The 16,630-nt window shown below is 34.8% G+C and overlaps 2 protein-coding genes and 1 non-coding gene across 3 annotated transcripts; 2 read left to right on the top strand and 1 right to left on the bottom strand.

The window, feature by feature from the left end:
- Window positions 1-33: 33 nt before the first annotated feature.
- Window positions 34-2,407, top strand: LOC109805072 (Pentatricopeptide repeat (PPR) superfamily protein). The gene has a single exon (XM_020367021.3). It carries the CDS (start codon window positions 89-91, stop codon window positions 2,285-2,287), a length of 2,199 nt encoding a protein of 732 aa, XP_020222610.2. The 5' UTR covers window positions 34-88; the 3' UTR covers window positions 2,288-2,407.
- Window positions 2,408-4,256: 1,849 nt separating this feature from the next.
- TRNAA-UGC (transfer RNA alanine (anticodon UGC)) lies at window positions 4,257-4,329 on the top strand. Its single transcript has one exon. It is a non-coding gene; the product is annotated as a tRNA-Ala (tRNA).
- Window positions 4,330-11,700: 7,371 nt separating this feature from the next.
- LOC109819128 (uncharacterized) lies at window positions 11,701-13,343 on the bottom strand. The gene is made up of 5 exons (XM_020384735.3): window positions 13,082-13,343; window positions 12,859-12,948; window positions 12,447-12,596; window positions 11,967-12,167; window positions 11,701-11,864 (listed from the first exon to the last, which is right to left on the bottom strand). Exons 1-5 carry the CDS (start codon window positions 13,226-13,228, stop codon window positions 11,760-11,762), a joined length of 693 nt encoding a protein of 230 aa, XP_020240324.1. The 5' UTR covers window positions 13,229-13,343; the 3' UTR covers window positions 11,701-11,759.
- Window positions 13,344-16,630: the final 3,287 nt, after the last annotated feature.

Below are 16,630 nucleotides of genomic sequence, written 5' to 3'. Positions count from 1 at the left end.
AATACTATTAAACATACGTTAACCCGGGAACTCCCAAAACTATAAGCATGAATCTTAATCCCAACACAAATCATGATCATATTATGGTATGAGATGGTCACATAGCTCGCAACAACAATGTGCTCTCATCTTGCGCTCCCTCCTCCGACGATGCGCACGCGCCGCCGCCCTACGCCCCGGCGAGCAACTCCACGCCGCCGCTACCGTCGCGGGCCTCCTCTCCTCCGCCTCCCACTTCCTCCTTAACGCCCTCCTCCACCTCTATGCCTCCTGCACCCTCCCCTCCCACGCGCGCAAACTGTTCGACAAAATTCCCCACTCGCACAAGGACTCCGTGGACTACACCGCCCTCATCCGCTGCTCTCACCCCCTCGATTCCCTTCGTTTCTTCCTCCAAATGCGCCAACGCGCCCTCCCCGTCGACGGGGTAGCCCTAATTTGCGCCCTCGGCGCGTGTGCCAGGCTTGGGGACACCAACCTTGTGCCTCAAATGCACGTGGGTGTGGTGAAGTTTGGGTTTTTGGGGCACACCAAGGTTTGCAATGCGGTGATGGATGGTTATGTCAAGTGTGGGCTCGTGCGTGAGGCTAGAAGGGTGTTTGGAGAGATTGAGGAACCTAGTGTGGTGTCTTGGACTGTGGTTTTGGAAGGTGTGGTGAAATGGGAGGGTGTGGAGAGTGGGAGAGTGGTGTTTGATGAAATGCCTGAGAGAAATGAGGTTGCTTGGACTGTTTTGATAAAGGGGTACGTTGAGAGTGGGCTTACAAAAGAGGCTTTTCTGCTTCTTAAAGAGATGGTTTTTGGTGGCCAAAGGGGGTTGAGTCTAGCGGAAGACGCTAGTCCTCTACAGGGTGAATCAAAGTTTAAATTCCCGCAAAACGAAGTACCTACATTTAGTGCTCGACGGTTTCTCGAACAGAAAAATATGGTTTTTGGTAATCAATTGGAGTTAGGTCTAATGGAAAGGGCTAGTCCTTTCCAACATAGTGAACTAAGGTTCGAACCTCCATATGAAGAGGTGTCCACATTTAATACCCAACAGGATCTTGAACAGAAACGTTTTCAAAGGACAACATATGTATGGAACCAAAAGGAGAAAGATACTGTTTTTGGTTGTGGGTTTGGGTTTGGGTTGAATAATGTTACTCTGTGTTCTGTTTTGTCTGCTTGTTCTCAGTCTGGGGATTTGAGTGTGGGAAGGTGGGTTCATTGTTATGCTGTTAAGGCTGTGGGGTGGGATTTGGGTGTCATGGTGGGGACAAGTTTGGTTGATATGTATGCCAAATGTGGGAGGATAATGACTGCTTTGATGGTGTTTAGGCACATGCCAAGGAGGAATGTGGTGGCATGGAATGCCATGCTTAGTGGGTTGGCTATGCATGGGATGGGGAAGGTTGTAGTGGATATGTTTGGTTGCATGGTGGAAGAGGTGAAGCCTGATGCTGTGACTTTCATGGCTCTGTTAAGTGCTTGCAGCCATTCGGGTCTAGTTGAACAGGGTTGGCAGTATTTTCATGATCTTGAATCTGTTTATGGAGTGAGGCCAGAAATAGAGCATTATGCTTGCACGGTGGATCTTCTAGGTCGAGCTGGACACTTAGAAGAAGCTGAGGTTTTGGTGAGGAAAATGCCAATTCCTCCAAATGAAGTTGTTTTAGGGTCCCTTTTGGGTGCTTCTTATGCACATGGAAAGTTGAGGCTGGGGGAGAAGATTATGAGAGAGTTGATTCAGATCGATCCCCTCAACACCGAATATCATATCCTGCTCTCCAACATGTATGCATTGTGTGGAAAGGTAGACCAGGCAAATTCCCTTAGGAAGGTTCTTAAGAATAGGGGTATCAGAAAGGTGCCAGGAATGAGTTCCATATATGTTGATGGCCAACTTCATAAGTTCATTGCTGGGGATAAGTCACACCCAAGAACTGCAGATATTTACATGAAGCTTGATGACATGATTTGCAAGCTGAGGCTGGCTGGCTATGTTCCCAACACAAATTGTCAAGTTTTGTTTGGTTGTTCCAATGCGGATGACTGCATGGAAGCATTGGAAGAGGCAGAACAAGTGCTGTTCACTCATAGTGAGAAGCTAGCACTTTGTTTTGGCCTAATGAGCACAACACCCGGTTCTTCCCTGTGCATTTTCAAGAACTTGAGGATATGCCAGGACTGTCATTCTGCAATTAAGATTGCTTCTGGTATATACAAACGTGAAATTGTTGTCCGAGATCGTTATCGTTTTCATAGTTTCAAGCATGGTTCTTGTTCTTGCTCTGACTATTGGTGAATAACCTTTTAACCTGATAGACACTGTTTGAAAAAGGAAATTGATTGGGACTAAAAGTCTAAAAGTATATTATTTTTTGTACAACACTTTCTCCAATAATATTTATTTATTTTTTCTTTATCTTCATCACTTAAGTAATCTTATTACACACTTTTTTTTATTATCTATCTTCATAAGTAATAAAAGAAATTATACAAATTTGCTGTATAAATAAATTTCATTTTGCAGCATGAGGAAGTGCATCTTCTAGTCGAGAACTAATGTTAGGAAAAATGAAAGCTAGCTTAACTGTTCCTGCGTAGAAACACTCCTCTTGTTCTTCCTTCGTAGTCTTCTAAGTCTTCGGTGCCGACCGAATACTATCTCCACGGGGTGGGGAGGGTACCTGCAAAGGCACTCCAACGATCAAGTAAGTATTCGGTATGGAGCAATAAATGTCTTTCTGTTGAATAGTAACGTACCTCATTTATGTCACATCACCTGTGTATTTATAGTGACATGTGTGGGCCCGGTGGGCCTTCATTCTTGGGAGATGGGTAATATGTAATTATCTTTCATCATTCTTAATTAAGGGTAGCAACTATTGTATAACAAGTAATTATTGTCAAACCTGCACTCTTTGTTGGAGTTCTCGGCCAGGCGTGTGGCCGAAAGGGTATTCGGCCTGCTTTGAGGCCGAGGGGGTGTTCGGCCTGCCTTGAGGCCGAGAGGGTGTTCGGCCTGGGTTAGTGCCGAGAAGGTGCATTTTAACGCCAAACGGATATTTGTCCTGTCCTTGGTGATGGTGGAGGTATCGGCCTATCCCAAGGCCGAGGGGGTGTTCGACCTGCCTTGAGGCCGAGGAGATGTTCGGTCTGCCTTGAGGCCGAAGAGGTGTTCGGCCTGTCTCGAAGCCGAAGGGGTAATGTCTCCTGTTTTGGTGGATATCTTGGCCTACGACCTGACCGAGGAGGTGAGGTGTCTACTAGTACACTAACTGTAAAGAACACGAAATGAGTAGCTTTTAGTTTCAACAACTGTATGCACTTTTCTTTTCGCATATATTTGAAAAGTTCTAAACAATAATATCTCGTTTAATATATAACTACTGAACATTACTTGAACTTTTCTTCTCCAGTGTCAGAAACTCATTAAACAAAAGAGTAGACGTGAAAGGTGCCTCCGAGACTTAGTTTAGTTTGTTCTAGGCCTGAGCATCGGTCGGTCACGGTCGGTTTCGGACCAAAATTCTTAAAATTGTCTGAAACTGATTAAGAAAAATCAGGGGTCATTTTTGACCGACGAAGAACTCGAGTTTTGGCGGGTACAATCCGTGTGGGTTACAGGTTCATCGGATGGGTTTATCGGTTTGAGAAGCTTTCTCTAGCGTCTCATTCTTCCATCCATCGTCACCCTTCACCAGTTTCCATCACTGTTTCATTTGGGAGAAATCGCGGAGTTTCAGATCTTCGCATCACTACCTTCGTCAACCAAAGTAGGGAACATGGAGTTTCTCAGTGGCGGTGGCCATGTCAGGGAAAGGTTGAAGAGAAGAAGATTTTTACGGAGTGAAGAAGAAGAAGAAGAAAGAAGACAGAGTGAAGAAGAAGAAGAAAGAAGGCGAAGTAAAAGACGATAAATAGTAAATACAGAGAAAATAAAGGGTGAAGACGAGGAAAATAAACGGTCGGATTCGAGTACATTGGATGAGAAAATTTCAACACCAAATCCGCTCGTTCAAACCCGTTTGAACCTGAAAGTTACTTCCGAAAAAATCTGAAATACCTAAGAATCAATCTACTTCACCTAATCTGATCGTCGGTCTGATCGGTCAAAAAATTTTGCCCAGACCTAATTTGTTGTATACAACTTTGTTTGATCTTGCCAAAATAATGTAGAAGTTTAGGTTTCAATATAAGGTTAAGGAAAAAGCCTTTTTTTTATCCTTAATATTTAGAATTATAAGTAACAGTGCATCAATATTGTCATCGGGGATGTAGCTCAAATGGTAGAGCGCTCGCTTTGCATGCGAGAGGCACGGGGTTCGATCCCCCGCATCTCCATAGTTAACTAACTTTTTTCTTTTAATTTTATTGTATAAATATCTATTTTTTTTTAAGTGGAAAAAACATTATGAGTTGGTGCCAAAACTAGAAATTATTTAGGACTAATATTTTGTCTTCTTCTGGTGGACATTAATATTATCCGACAAAGGCTTCAGTTATCTACTGTGTGGATCCAAAAAATCAGCATCACGATTCACAAGTATATATATAGATAACGAAACGAAAACGTGTGTGTTTTGATAAAAACTTTTTACAGGAAAGAGAAGATCAACATGTTCACGTCGTTGTAGATTATAGTTTTAATGATATTAACATTAAAAGTAAAGACATGTAAGAAAAGAAATACTTGAAATAATTCGACAAAAAATTGTAAAGAATCTCGGGTTTTAGGCCAGATTAAATTAAAAAAATCAAAATAAATAATTTTAAAAACAACTTACCAAAATAAAAGTTTTGGATGCACAAACACTTTGTGTAAATCATAAAAACACAAAAAATGCATACCTCCTAGATGTTTCCTGTACATATTTAAAATGCATAAAAAATGTCTAGAGATAAATGTTTTGTGTGCAGTTTTAACATGCATATGTTAGAAATTTTATTTTTAATAATTAATATAAACTATATATATATATATATTAATTATTTATATTTAGTTGAGTTCAATAAAAGTGATTTAATTTTGGTGAGCTTTTAGACTGTCAATAGAAAAAATTAATATAAACCTAAATAAGTGAAAATCATATTTGACCTATTAGGGGTTAATGAAAATTCAAACAGGTTTAAAATTAAAAAGATGGTCATGGTTCCTAATATACCAAATAAAAAAAAAAAACGTTTCTATTCTCCCCATTAAAAGAGAATATCAAGTTCCGGAATTCAATGATTTGACTGAGGACTAAGGAAGATCATTACAGCAGAAGGTTGTTCTGTTGCAATCTCCTGTCAACGTAAATAGATACAGGTATGTGTCATTAACCTTAAAACTCTATAATCTGACACAACAGTCCTCAATATTAATTAATGGAAAAATTCTATTTGTCTTAAAAAATTTATCTCCAATAGCACAAAAAACACCTAAGAATGTAGGTGTTTTGTGTGCATTTTTGAAATGCACAAAAAATGCTTATTCTCTAGGTGTTTTCTGTGTATTTCAATAGTGCACACAAAAAACTTACCACCCTAAGCATTTTTATGCATTTGTCACGCCCAATTTTTTTATGCAAAAATAATGCCTTTGGTTTGTGGTGTTTTCTCCACTTCGCTTGCATTCCTTGTCAGGATTTCTCGTGTTACTTATGAGGATTTTGTTTAATTACATCGATTCATTTGCTTTCCTTATGGAATTTGTCTATATATTGTATCTCTTACTTTGCTTCTTAATTGTCATAAACATCTTCGTGTTTCCTTCTACAAAAGTTTTTCTCATCTCCTTCATTTCTCCTTTTTTATCTCAAATTTCTTCATTTTCTCTATCTACATTTTATTGGTATAATATTTTGGTTAGGTGTAATTTATTTTAAGTTCATCTAGCTCTACTCTTTTGATTCTTGGACTAGTTAGTGTGGTCTAAGCTATAATGAAAAATTGATGCTCTAAACACCCATTGTTAACCTAACAATTTTTTGCAAATATTGACCAAGTAGCAACCTTGATATTCAATACAAATTCATTTATGTTGTTCACTATATTAAAACACACACTAGGAATAATTTTTGTTTTTAGAATTGTACTTTGTTCACATGTAATGAAATGAATGGTTCGTGCTTTAATTTTATTATGCATTGAAGACCATAATGTACTGAAAAATAATACATTTTACATAACAAGGTAAATTATCTTAAAGATATACAACATTGATTAGATAATATTACATACACAAACGGATACTTAAGTCACATCATACTTTAACTATTGTTGTGATTTACATTAAGTTCTTCAGCTAGTTGATGGCAATTTGTCCGATTATGGCCTTCAATCCTATAATGTCAACAACGCTGTCTACATTGTGATTTTGTTCAATCCATTTAATTGCCTCTACGAGTAGACTTTGGATGTTTCTTTACATGCAACTTTATCTGATCAGAAATAATACAGGGTCCATAACTAGGTCGTATGTTGACATCATTACCAATTAGATACCACTATTATACTATGTATTGGTTTGAATAAATTGGATCAACATAATTATATGAATTGACATGTATATAAGCACAAATAGTTATGGCATATGAACGAGGATATCTATGTGCTTGAAAAACACTATATTCACAGGTTCGATCATTAAGTATTACTATCCAAATTTGTCCACCTCGTTAAGTTACTAGATTAAATGTTTCTTCAACCTCCAACCTTGTGGGTTCAAAATCAAATTTGCATACAACATAAGAGGTTGTGTCATCTTGATCTTTTTTGCATAGCCTCCATTAGTTTACGACAATATTATTCACCTTGTTCAAACCACAACTCCACCTTGTCTTTGATAAAAGTACTTAACCAATCTAAATATATATGCATTTAGCTAGAGTAGTGATAAGCGAATTTTAAGCCTCTTTTAAAATCTTATTTGCAGCCTTTGAGAAGTTTGTTGTCATATGACCATATTTGCGACCATAATCATTGTTTGCAATGCTCCATTTCTCAAGGGAAATCCATCAATCCATTGACGTACTTCTAGACTTATTTCATGAAACTTGTTTAGTCTCCATTGGAATTGATGCTTGCAAGTTGTGTACCCTATGTGAAATTCACGATAAAGTATCTATGATAAAGAAACTTGACTACTATTTGTGTTAAAATTGCATGTAATTCAATAACAATAAAGGATGTACCTAAGTTAATTAAATTTTAATTCAACTTAACATTTTTGGAACGATGGTTGAAGTTGCTAGCAATGTGGTGAATGTAATAAACGTGGTATGCATTAGGTGGTTACTAACCTAGGCTTGTACTCCCCCCTATTGACTTAATACTTTGATGACGGTTTGATATCAAACATTGAGTGACACATTGGCAAATTTTTGCCAAAAACCATGACTAGTTGCTTAACATTTCTCTCTTAACTATTGCAAATGTTATTGGAAGCACATGAGAATTACCATCTTGTGTTGTGGCGATTAAATGAATGTCTTGATATTTTCCATACAAGAACATCCCATCAATTTGTATATCACGTTTGGTGAAGTTAAATGCATCACATATAGGTTTGAATGTCCAAAACATATGTCTAAATTGACGAAAATTTTTATCAAGTGCATTGTTTAAGACATAATCTATTGTCTCAAGAATGTATGTTAAACCTTGACAAACTTCGAGCATCCTATCCATCCATTTTGGCATAGATCATATGAATCATCCCAATTTCTAAAAATCCTTGATATTGCTTTTTTGCTTTGCCTTCCAAGCCTTCATGTATAATACCTTGTAATTAAACTAACACTACAAAAAATGTTATATACAGTGAGATACAAAAAGTGTTACTATAAGTATAATATATGTAAATATATATCTATTTGACATATGTCTAAATTGACAAAAATTTTCATCAAGTGTATTGTTTAAGACTTAATCTATTGTCTCAAAAATGTATGTTAAACCTTGAAAAACTTCAAGCATCCTATCCATCCATCTTGGCATAGATCATATGAATTATCCCAATTTCCAATAATTCTTGATATTGCTTTTTTACTTTGCCTTCCAAGCCTTCATGTATAATACCTTGTAAACTGATGACCACTAATTCGTTCTTGTATTAACGAAATGGATACTAAAGCATCTTCTTTGACTATACTTAAAATGATTAGCAATATAGTTAATTATGTTTGATATAAATAAGATGTTATTAATTACTTTTATGATTTAATGAATAAAATAATAAATCCTACCCAAAATACAACAAAAAATGAATTTAGAATATAATTTGTTGTAGTCTTGAGATAATATCGCATTAATGCATGGGTGTCGACCACCCCATTTCTTGATGATCCATTTATTGTTCATTTTACTTCCATTATTCCTCTCATTTTTCAAGGACAACTATCATTGTTGTTTGGACACTTTAAGGACAAAACCTCCAAACCAGACTTAATAACACAAGAAGTCTAATGTGCATTCATTGAATAATATTTTACAATCATTTTCACATCAGCATTAGTGTGAAATCACAGCCCAACATACAACTTGTCCCCCACATGCCATAAATTAGGGACATCTAAACCATTAAACCATGTCTCTTGATTAGGGTGGGACCAATCAATGTATGTGTAATGTGGTATTGAATTCCAAAACGGAGGTTGGATTTTCCCTATAGAACAAAGATAGTAATCAAAAAAATGTTTTTGACAATAAATACACAACAAATTAACAATCACAAAAAAAACATCAATACCTTGTTCATTATTAGTAGGAGGTGTTGCGTTAAATGGCGATTGAATACTCATTAAAGGCTCAATGTTTGCATCAAAATCGCCTTCAACATTTGTGTCTGAATAATTACCATTAGGAATATGCGCTTCTTCAATTACCATGACATATTATTGTCTTCTAGTCTGTGTATGAATAATAAAGATGTTGTCAAGTGTGTCATTAATTGATATAGTGTTAACGTTAATTAGTCTCATTTGTAATAACATTAGATAAAGAAAATGAAGGACCAAAAGTATCAAATTTGATATATAACTCGATCATTATGCTATTAAACTAGCTTTGAAAAACTTTAAACATGCTTCGATATCTTTATAATTTGTAATCTCATGACCTTTGTAGTTAGGTGGACTAATGAAACGAAGATACATACTTACAAGTGATGGAAGAAATAATTTGATGGTCAAGTAATTTAAGTTTGTTAGATTTTTCTTTTTAAGAATGAATAATTAATTTCATGACTAATGTGAATAATTTTCATTTGACCCGTAAATGATAACCCGGATCATCACAAAATTGATGGCTGTTAAAATACAATAAACAAATGAAATTCATTGTCAATTAGACAAGTTTTAATAGAAAAAAAAAAAACAACGAACAAACCTTTGAAATTTTTTGAAGTTGTACTGGATACTATGAAAAAACTTTTAAAGTTTTGTAAAATTTCGCAAGAAAGCAAATAGAGAAATCACCGACGATATAATGAGAGTTAAGAAAAATATAACGAGGGTGAAGAAGATGAAATAGAGAGTGAAAAGGTTAAGGGGTGGTGGTGTTATAAATAAACACCTCACCCCTTATGCGATTCAAAATTCAAACGAGTTATGGTAGATTGATGGGACCAAACATTGGAGTGACGAGACGAAACGCTGCATTGCTTGCAAAGTTGGAAGTGACCTGATTAATAGAAAACGCCTCCTATGCATTTTTTGTTCATCACCCCTAGACAATACCTACACTGCATCATACTATACATTGGTTCATGGGATAAGACACATTAAACTATGCATGGGTTCATGAGATAAAGCACAAAAATGCACTAAAAACACTTACCCCTAGGCATTTTTTTTTGTGCATTTCAAAAACGCACACAAAATGCCTATCCTCCTAAGTGTTTTTTGGTGTAGTTTTGACATGCAAAAAAAACATACCCCCCTAACATTTTCTTTGCATTTTAAAAATACGCACAATACATCTAAAGGGATAGATGTTTTTTTGTACTTTTATTGTTTACCTAACAATTTATTCATAATAGAAATCAATCAAAAAATTGGCAAACAAATAGTTCACAAGAGGAACATTTGTGATGCATTGTTTTTCTTTTAATATTTTTTTTTATTGGTCATAAAATTTTACGCCTACTTTACCATAACTTGAGTTAGCTATGTATTAGTGGCCAACAAATACGTTGCTCATAATTTTATTCGCATTATAACTTATAGTGAGGTGATATTTTTCGGTTTCTAGACTATAAACATTATTGATTACTAAAAATTAAAATCACTTGCACAAATATTTTTCTCCTATCCATGTTTATTATAAAATAAATATTAATTTAATAGATTAATAATTACCAAATCAAACATTAAGCTCTGATTTTTTTTCTTTTTTAAATAGTATTATCTCTTATCCTAATTATAAGTAATAAATTGAATTTTTCTTTGATTCTAATTATCAATAATTATTAGTTTTTAAAATTAATCATAATTAAATTTCTTTTATACTTTTTATTTATTATTAACTTTATTTTTTATGCATTTATTTATAATTAACATTAAATATAATAGTTAATTAAAATAAAGGATAAGTTTGAAACATAAATTTAATTTTAAATTTATGGTAGAATTAATTATAAATAACTATATATAGTAATTACCTTTTTTTTGTGTCGATGATTTATCCCATTAGGCTTATGGGGGAAGGTGTTATAATGATTAACAAACTTAAAACATTAATTAGAGTTGTCAACAAAATTGAACAATGTTTATAAAAGTTCTAACGGTCGATTTAGTATATATGAAGATTGGAATAGAGGTTTGAACTTTGAAGACTTAAATTTGATTTTTATTATCGTCATTATATAATAAAAAATATTAAAATCATATCATATTAAAATTGAATTGAGTTTAAGTCATTCCAAAAGAAAAAAAAGGGAAAAAAAAAGTCGAATAAAATTAAAGAATTATCCAACTCAAAGTGACATAGGGCATGTTAACACGACCTATATTATAACAAGTAAAAATGCACATTTGCTTGTTTCAATTGCTCTCAATTCTCGGGCTTCTTCAGTTAGAATTTTGAAGTTCGAAAGAAAATCAAAATTGAAACGTGTTCGAGAGAAAATCAAAAGTTCAAAACAATAAACATCTAACGAAAGTGAAAACCACACGCTACACAAATATCTACCGACACGTCCTATTAGGTAGAGTGGTTTTTTTTTTATATTTTTTTTTATCGTTTAGTTGTATCCTCTAACAAAATCAATTAATCAACTAATCAAATTTGTTGCTTGCAAAACTGTATAAAATAAGAAGAAAAATATCAAGAACCATCAACCAAAATATGTTGCTTGTATATTTAAAACAAACAACACTCAAAAAGTATTTCATTTCATTAAATTGATCAAATACGTTTTCCTTCCTTATTCTATATATGTTTTATTTAAAAATTAAAAAATCAGATTCTTATTTTGGTAGAATAAGAAAAAAAGAAAAATAATTTATACATTGACCTTGAGGAAATTTTTTTTATATTATTATTCATTTAATAATAAATTTATTGATTTTTATAATGACTATTTTAAAAATTATATTATCATTTTCCTTATTATAATGACTATTTTTATTATACTATGATTTCAGATTAGTGGATATTGTAATTTTTTTTTATTTACAAAGCAAAAAAGCAACAGGTTTTAAGTAGTTAGAGATGAGGTAACAGGATCAGTGGATAACATTGTTAATCAGAATTGATTTGTTCTTGCTATTAGAATAGAATAGCAAAGTTTATACAGAATTCTTCTTGGATTTGTTTCTCTTGAACCTGTTATAATCTTCTAATAATCTACCATGAAATTCCTGCTTCATTTCATCCAACACTGTTTTGAAAACCTGTGAATTAACCAGCAAGTCATCAATAATATGATTCAAACAAATTATCTTCATGCATGAGCTAAATAGGAAGAAAGGAAGTGATCAAAGGTATAGTCTAACCAGCTCTAAGGCATCCTCTAATATATTTTCAGGAATGAAAGTTGTTCCTGGAGAAACACAAAAGGTTATCTTCATCTCCATTTGATTCTTAAGCCAGCTATATTTTCCCTTCCTTTCTGGGTATAGAGAACCTTTAACATCTAGGCTAATGTGGTAAGGATTCTTGTTAAAGGTATTCAGACCCTGTAGCTCCCACCTTATCTGCAAAACAAAATGTCCATCTCTACAAAGTTTAATAAAATAAAAAGAACTTACATGCAGTTCTTTAAGTACTTCTGGTGCTTTTTTTTATTTATTTTTATCAGAATTGAACCTTGGAAATCAAGGTGACAAAGGTTTATGCTGATATAGATTACTTGGATGAGATTTCAATTTTAATTGAAAAATAACACCCAATATACCTAAAAAAAATATATCTCTAAGTTTTGTCTTTTAACAAATTAGAAACTGACCAAGGTATGTTAGAATGGAAATGCTTACAAAGTGAAGCTCAAGAACTTTTGTGACATGATGAGGAATGTGAGGGGGATAATCTTCCCCATTGGACTTGAATGTTAACCTGACATCTGCTGTTGGCTTGATATTTAAGAATAAGCATTGTATGGGAGGCATTTTAATCCTCCACACTTCCTGCATGCATACATATAACACCACAAAGCACTTTGAGATGACAAGAATCAAGTTTTGTTTAACTTCTCCAGAAGCACTTCTACCAGAGAATGATAAGAAAATAAAAATAAATAAATAAACTTCTCTATAAACTAAAATTAGTTTATGCATAAGGAAAAATAAAACAAACTTTTCCTAGAAGTAATTCTAAAGAGGTTTATACAAAAGACTCTTTATTTCCTAGTTTCTTTCCCATCATAGATGATGAATGAAAGTTAATTACCTCATTGAGCTGTGTAGTTAATCCTTTGTTATCAGAAAACACAGCTCTAAAAACTCTCTGCTTGTCATCCATATATTGATCAAAGGAAGCCTGCAAAGCACATTAACATTTATTTCAGACATCGTTGTGATTTCGGTTGTGACAGATGAATAGTTTATCAAGGAAAACTATAAACCCTCTATCAAATTAAGAAGGGAGGATGAAGAGGGTGAGAATGGCATACCCCTGGCAATTCATAAATAGGAACATTGGCTTTGCTTCTGAAACTGAATGAGGAAGTTTTCTCATTCCTAATGGAGTTTGATGCTGCCTTTATATGAAACTTCTTTAGTAATTTGGGTTGGAAAGGAACCAAGAGAAGGCTAGCCATAATATGGTTGACACAATGAATATATCTACCTTTATAAATTAGATGCCTTATCAACGCAGCAAGGTATGCTATTATTGTACTTCTTTTTCATCCATCTATGTATTCATGGTATTTAACTAAATTGGTGAGTGAGTTCCAATTAATTAATATTGTAGTGACCATTATCCATTAATTAATCATAGTTAAGGTAACCATAGTGTAACTTGTTAGTTGTGAGCTTATAAGTCACCACAAGACATTAAGATTGTGTGAGTTCAACACTTGAAAGAAATGTCAACCAAGACTTGAAAGAATTACTTGGGGGTTGGTTTAAGGGACCATTTGGCTTTGCTAGAATGGTAACAAAAGCTTGCAAGCATGTGATTAGGTCTTAGTTTTCCTTAAAAGTGCTAATTTGTGGTCCACAAAAGTTGATTTTGGTGGAAACAAAATATGTGGGCCGGCAAACCCTTTGGTTTTGGGGCAGTGCATTGGATGGAAGTTAGTGTTCTAACGTGTTGGCAACAACAAATAGTGAGCAAATTAAAGTATGACTTGCAAAATACGTGGGACAATAAGTTTGGAATATCTTCACGTAAGCCAACAAGATTCCAATGATATCATCATTCAACCAAGGAACAAGTAGATCAATTCATGTAAGTTTCTAACTTAACAATAGTTAAAAAAAGTTAACATTCAATACAAGATATAATGATTTTTAAAACAAAATAAAATATATATAAATAATATATATATATATATATATATATATATATATATATATATAGTTATTTATATCATGAGTTTAATTATAATTTCTATACACAATAGTAGTCGATGTAAACTATATACATTTAATAGAAATCTAACTTATTATCATGTTATATTAATAAATAGATTGAAGTGGTAAAATAATTAAATCTTATTAAATATGAGTGTATGTATTTTACAATATATATAAATTAAATAATATTTATATTAATATTCATTGTAAAATAAAATATAAATAGGTAAGAGGTCTTTTGAGTCCTTAATATACAGAACAATAATATTTGAACCTGGATCGAATATAGTCGGTACAATGACAATTTCACAAATTAATGGTAAGTAAAGATACTTTCTATTTTATTATCTTTTTTTTTTCTCACATAACTTGTAACGTAGAGAAAAAAAAAACCCAATGTGGTTGATTTAGTAGCCCAGAAAGGGCCGTTCCCAAACTAGAACGGGCCGTTCCAAACTACTAAATTGACCTGAAAAACATAGTTGAGAACATGCCGTTCTGGAGGGAGAACGGACCATTCCAAATTCCAAAACGGGCCGTTCTGGATGAGTCCCAGAACGGGCCGTTCTGATTTCAGAACGGGTCATTCTGCATGTGATTTTTGCCCATGATGAAGGGGTGAAGACCGGGCCGTTCCGGATTCGGAACAGGCCGTTCTGGCTCCGGAACTTCTATAAATAGGGGTTGGGGTAGTTGAGGAGAACGAGTTTTTAGAGAGAAGTTTTAGAGAGAAGGACTTTGGGTCTATGAGCTCCTTTCTCTCCCAAATTTCTCTGTATGATTCCTTTTCTCCTCTAGATCACTAATGCCTTCTGTCTTTCCTTGAAATTCAGATTAGGAAGCTTACTTTGGGAGGATTGAAGTTACGAGTTGAGCTTCAGAAGGGAGTTCTACTTCTTCTCAGTTATTGGCTATTTTGAGCCAATTTTCAAGTGAGGGAAGCTAGAATGTTTGTTATTTAGGTTGCATGTGAGTTTACAAACTCAATAGGTGCATGAATGTTGAGAATCCATAGATGGATTGAAGAAAATCTCATTTTTGGGGTTTTGAGAAAAAGGAGGATTTTGATGATTTTCATGCATAGGTTGGATGCATGTGAGATTTAAGTTTATTTTGAGTCGTATGGAGCCTATGCATTGTGTTTTGTGTTTGCATGTGAGATTTAAGTTTATTTTGAGTCGTATGGAGCCTATGCATTGTGTTTTGTGTTTTCATGTGGTTGAATTTGTTAGTTTGGATGAGAGTTTTGAACTCTCTGACTGGGATTTAGGCCGGGCGCAGGTTGAGCGCGCCAAGCGTGGAAGAGTTGAGGGCTCTTGGGTTGGATGTTGGGCCAGGTGTGATTTGGTTGCGTCAGGCGTGGATACTCTTAGAAGTCTCTGTCTCAAGGACACTGAGCGTGAGTTGAACGCGCCGGGTGTGGATGAGTTTTAGGACTCTCAGGTTGGGATTAGGCTGGGCGAGCTCAGGCTACGCCGGGCGTGAATATGTTTATGAATGAATTGATGCTTATGCATGTTTAAAGTTGAAGTTTTAGATCATGTATGTATGATATATGATGTATGGTGAGGGGTGATTCATATGTATGCCTTCTGATGATACGTATGAATGTTTGAATATGATATGACATGTGTATATGTTCATATGGGTATGTTTATTGATCATAATGGTGGTAGACCATGTATGATGTATGATGCATTATTGCATGTAATGTTTTATGACATGTGTATGATTGTTGATCATGATGGTGGACATACCATGTATGATGTATGATGCATAATTGCATGTGATGCCTTATGGCATGAGTCTAGCCTAGGACTTGAGGAGAGGAAAAATATTTTCGAACTGGAAGAGCTCACATAGAGTCTCTTGAGAGTGGTGCTTGGATAGGCCACTGATATATGAGAGTGGTGCTCAGGGAGACCACTAGATTTGGGAGAGTGGTGCTCAGATAGGCCACTGGGTTGGGTGAGTCTCCTCTAAGTCCTTAGCTAGTTTGGAGCGGGGTATGAGGTCGAGGGTTATTCCCTTAACCAAGTACTCGGGAAGGTGCGTGGATCCTTGCGGATAGTCGGTGGGCGAACTCCACAATTGACTTGGTTATGCATGCTAAGGTCGTGGTAAGCCCGTACCCAGCTGTGCTATACCTGACGGTAGATCTGGACTTTCAATTGTGTAAGCGACATCATCTGAGTAAACTCGAGTGAGGATTATATCTTGTTTAGCTGTGACCGAGCGGGCGCATTGGGCGTGAAAACGGTTGGGGTGGTTTCGGTAGGATGAAATTTCACTTATACAACTCTATTGTTATGGAGATCTCCTAGGTATATGCGTGACGATGCATTAGATGATTGATATGCATTGATATCTATCATGAGATGCATTTATTGCATGATTATTAATATGATGAAGTGTGGTGTTTGACTTCATGATTGGTGGATTGTATTTTATGCATGAGTAGTATTGGATAGAGTGTATGGTGTGACTCTATGAATATGATTGATAGTTGGATGATGTGTAGTATAGATTTTATTCTGTACTTGTATGATTGGCTTTGAACTCTAGCTTACGCTTCTGTTTCCATATGGTGGAACTGCGATGATCATACTTGGTATGGGAGTAGGTCAGGGCTAGCTTGG

Source organism: Cajanus cajan, chromosome 2, assembly GCF_000230855.2.
Source record: "Cajanus cajan strain Asha chromosome 2, NIPB_CcT2T_4, whole genome shotgun sequence".
NCBI classification, from domain to species: Eukaryota; Viridiplantae; Streptophyta; class Magnoliopsida; order Fabales; family Fabaceae; genus Cajanus; species Cajanus cajan.
The sequence above is the reverse complement of the archived record's forward strand: the minus strand, read 5'-3'. Positions and strand labels throughout refer to the sequence as shown.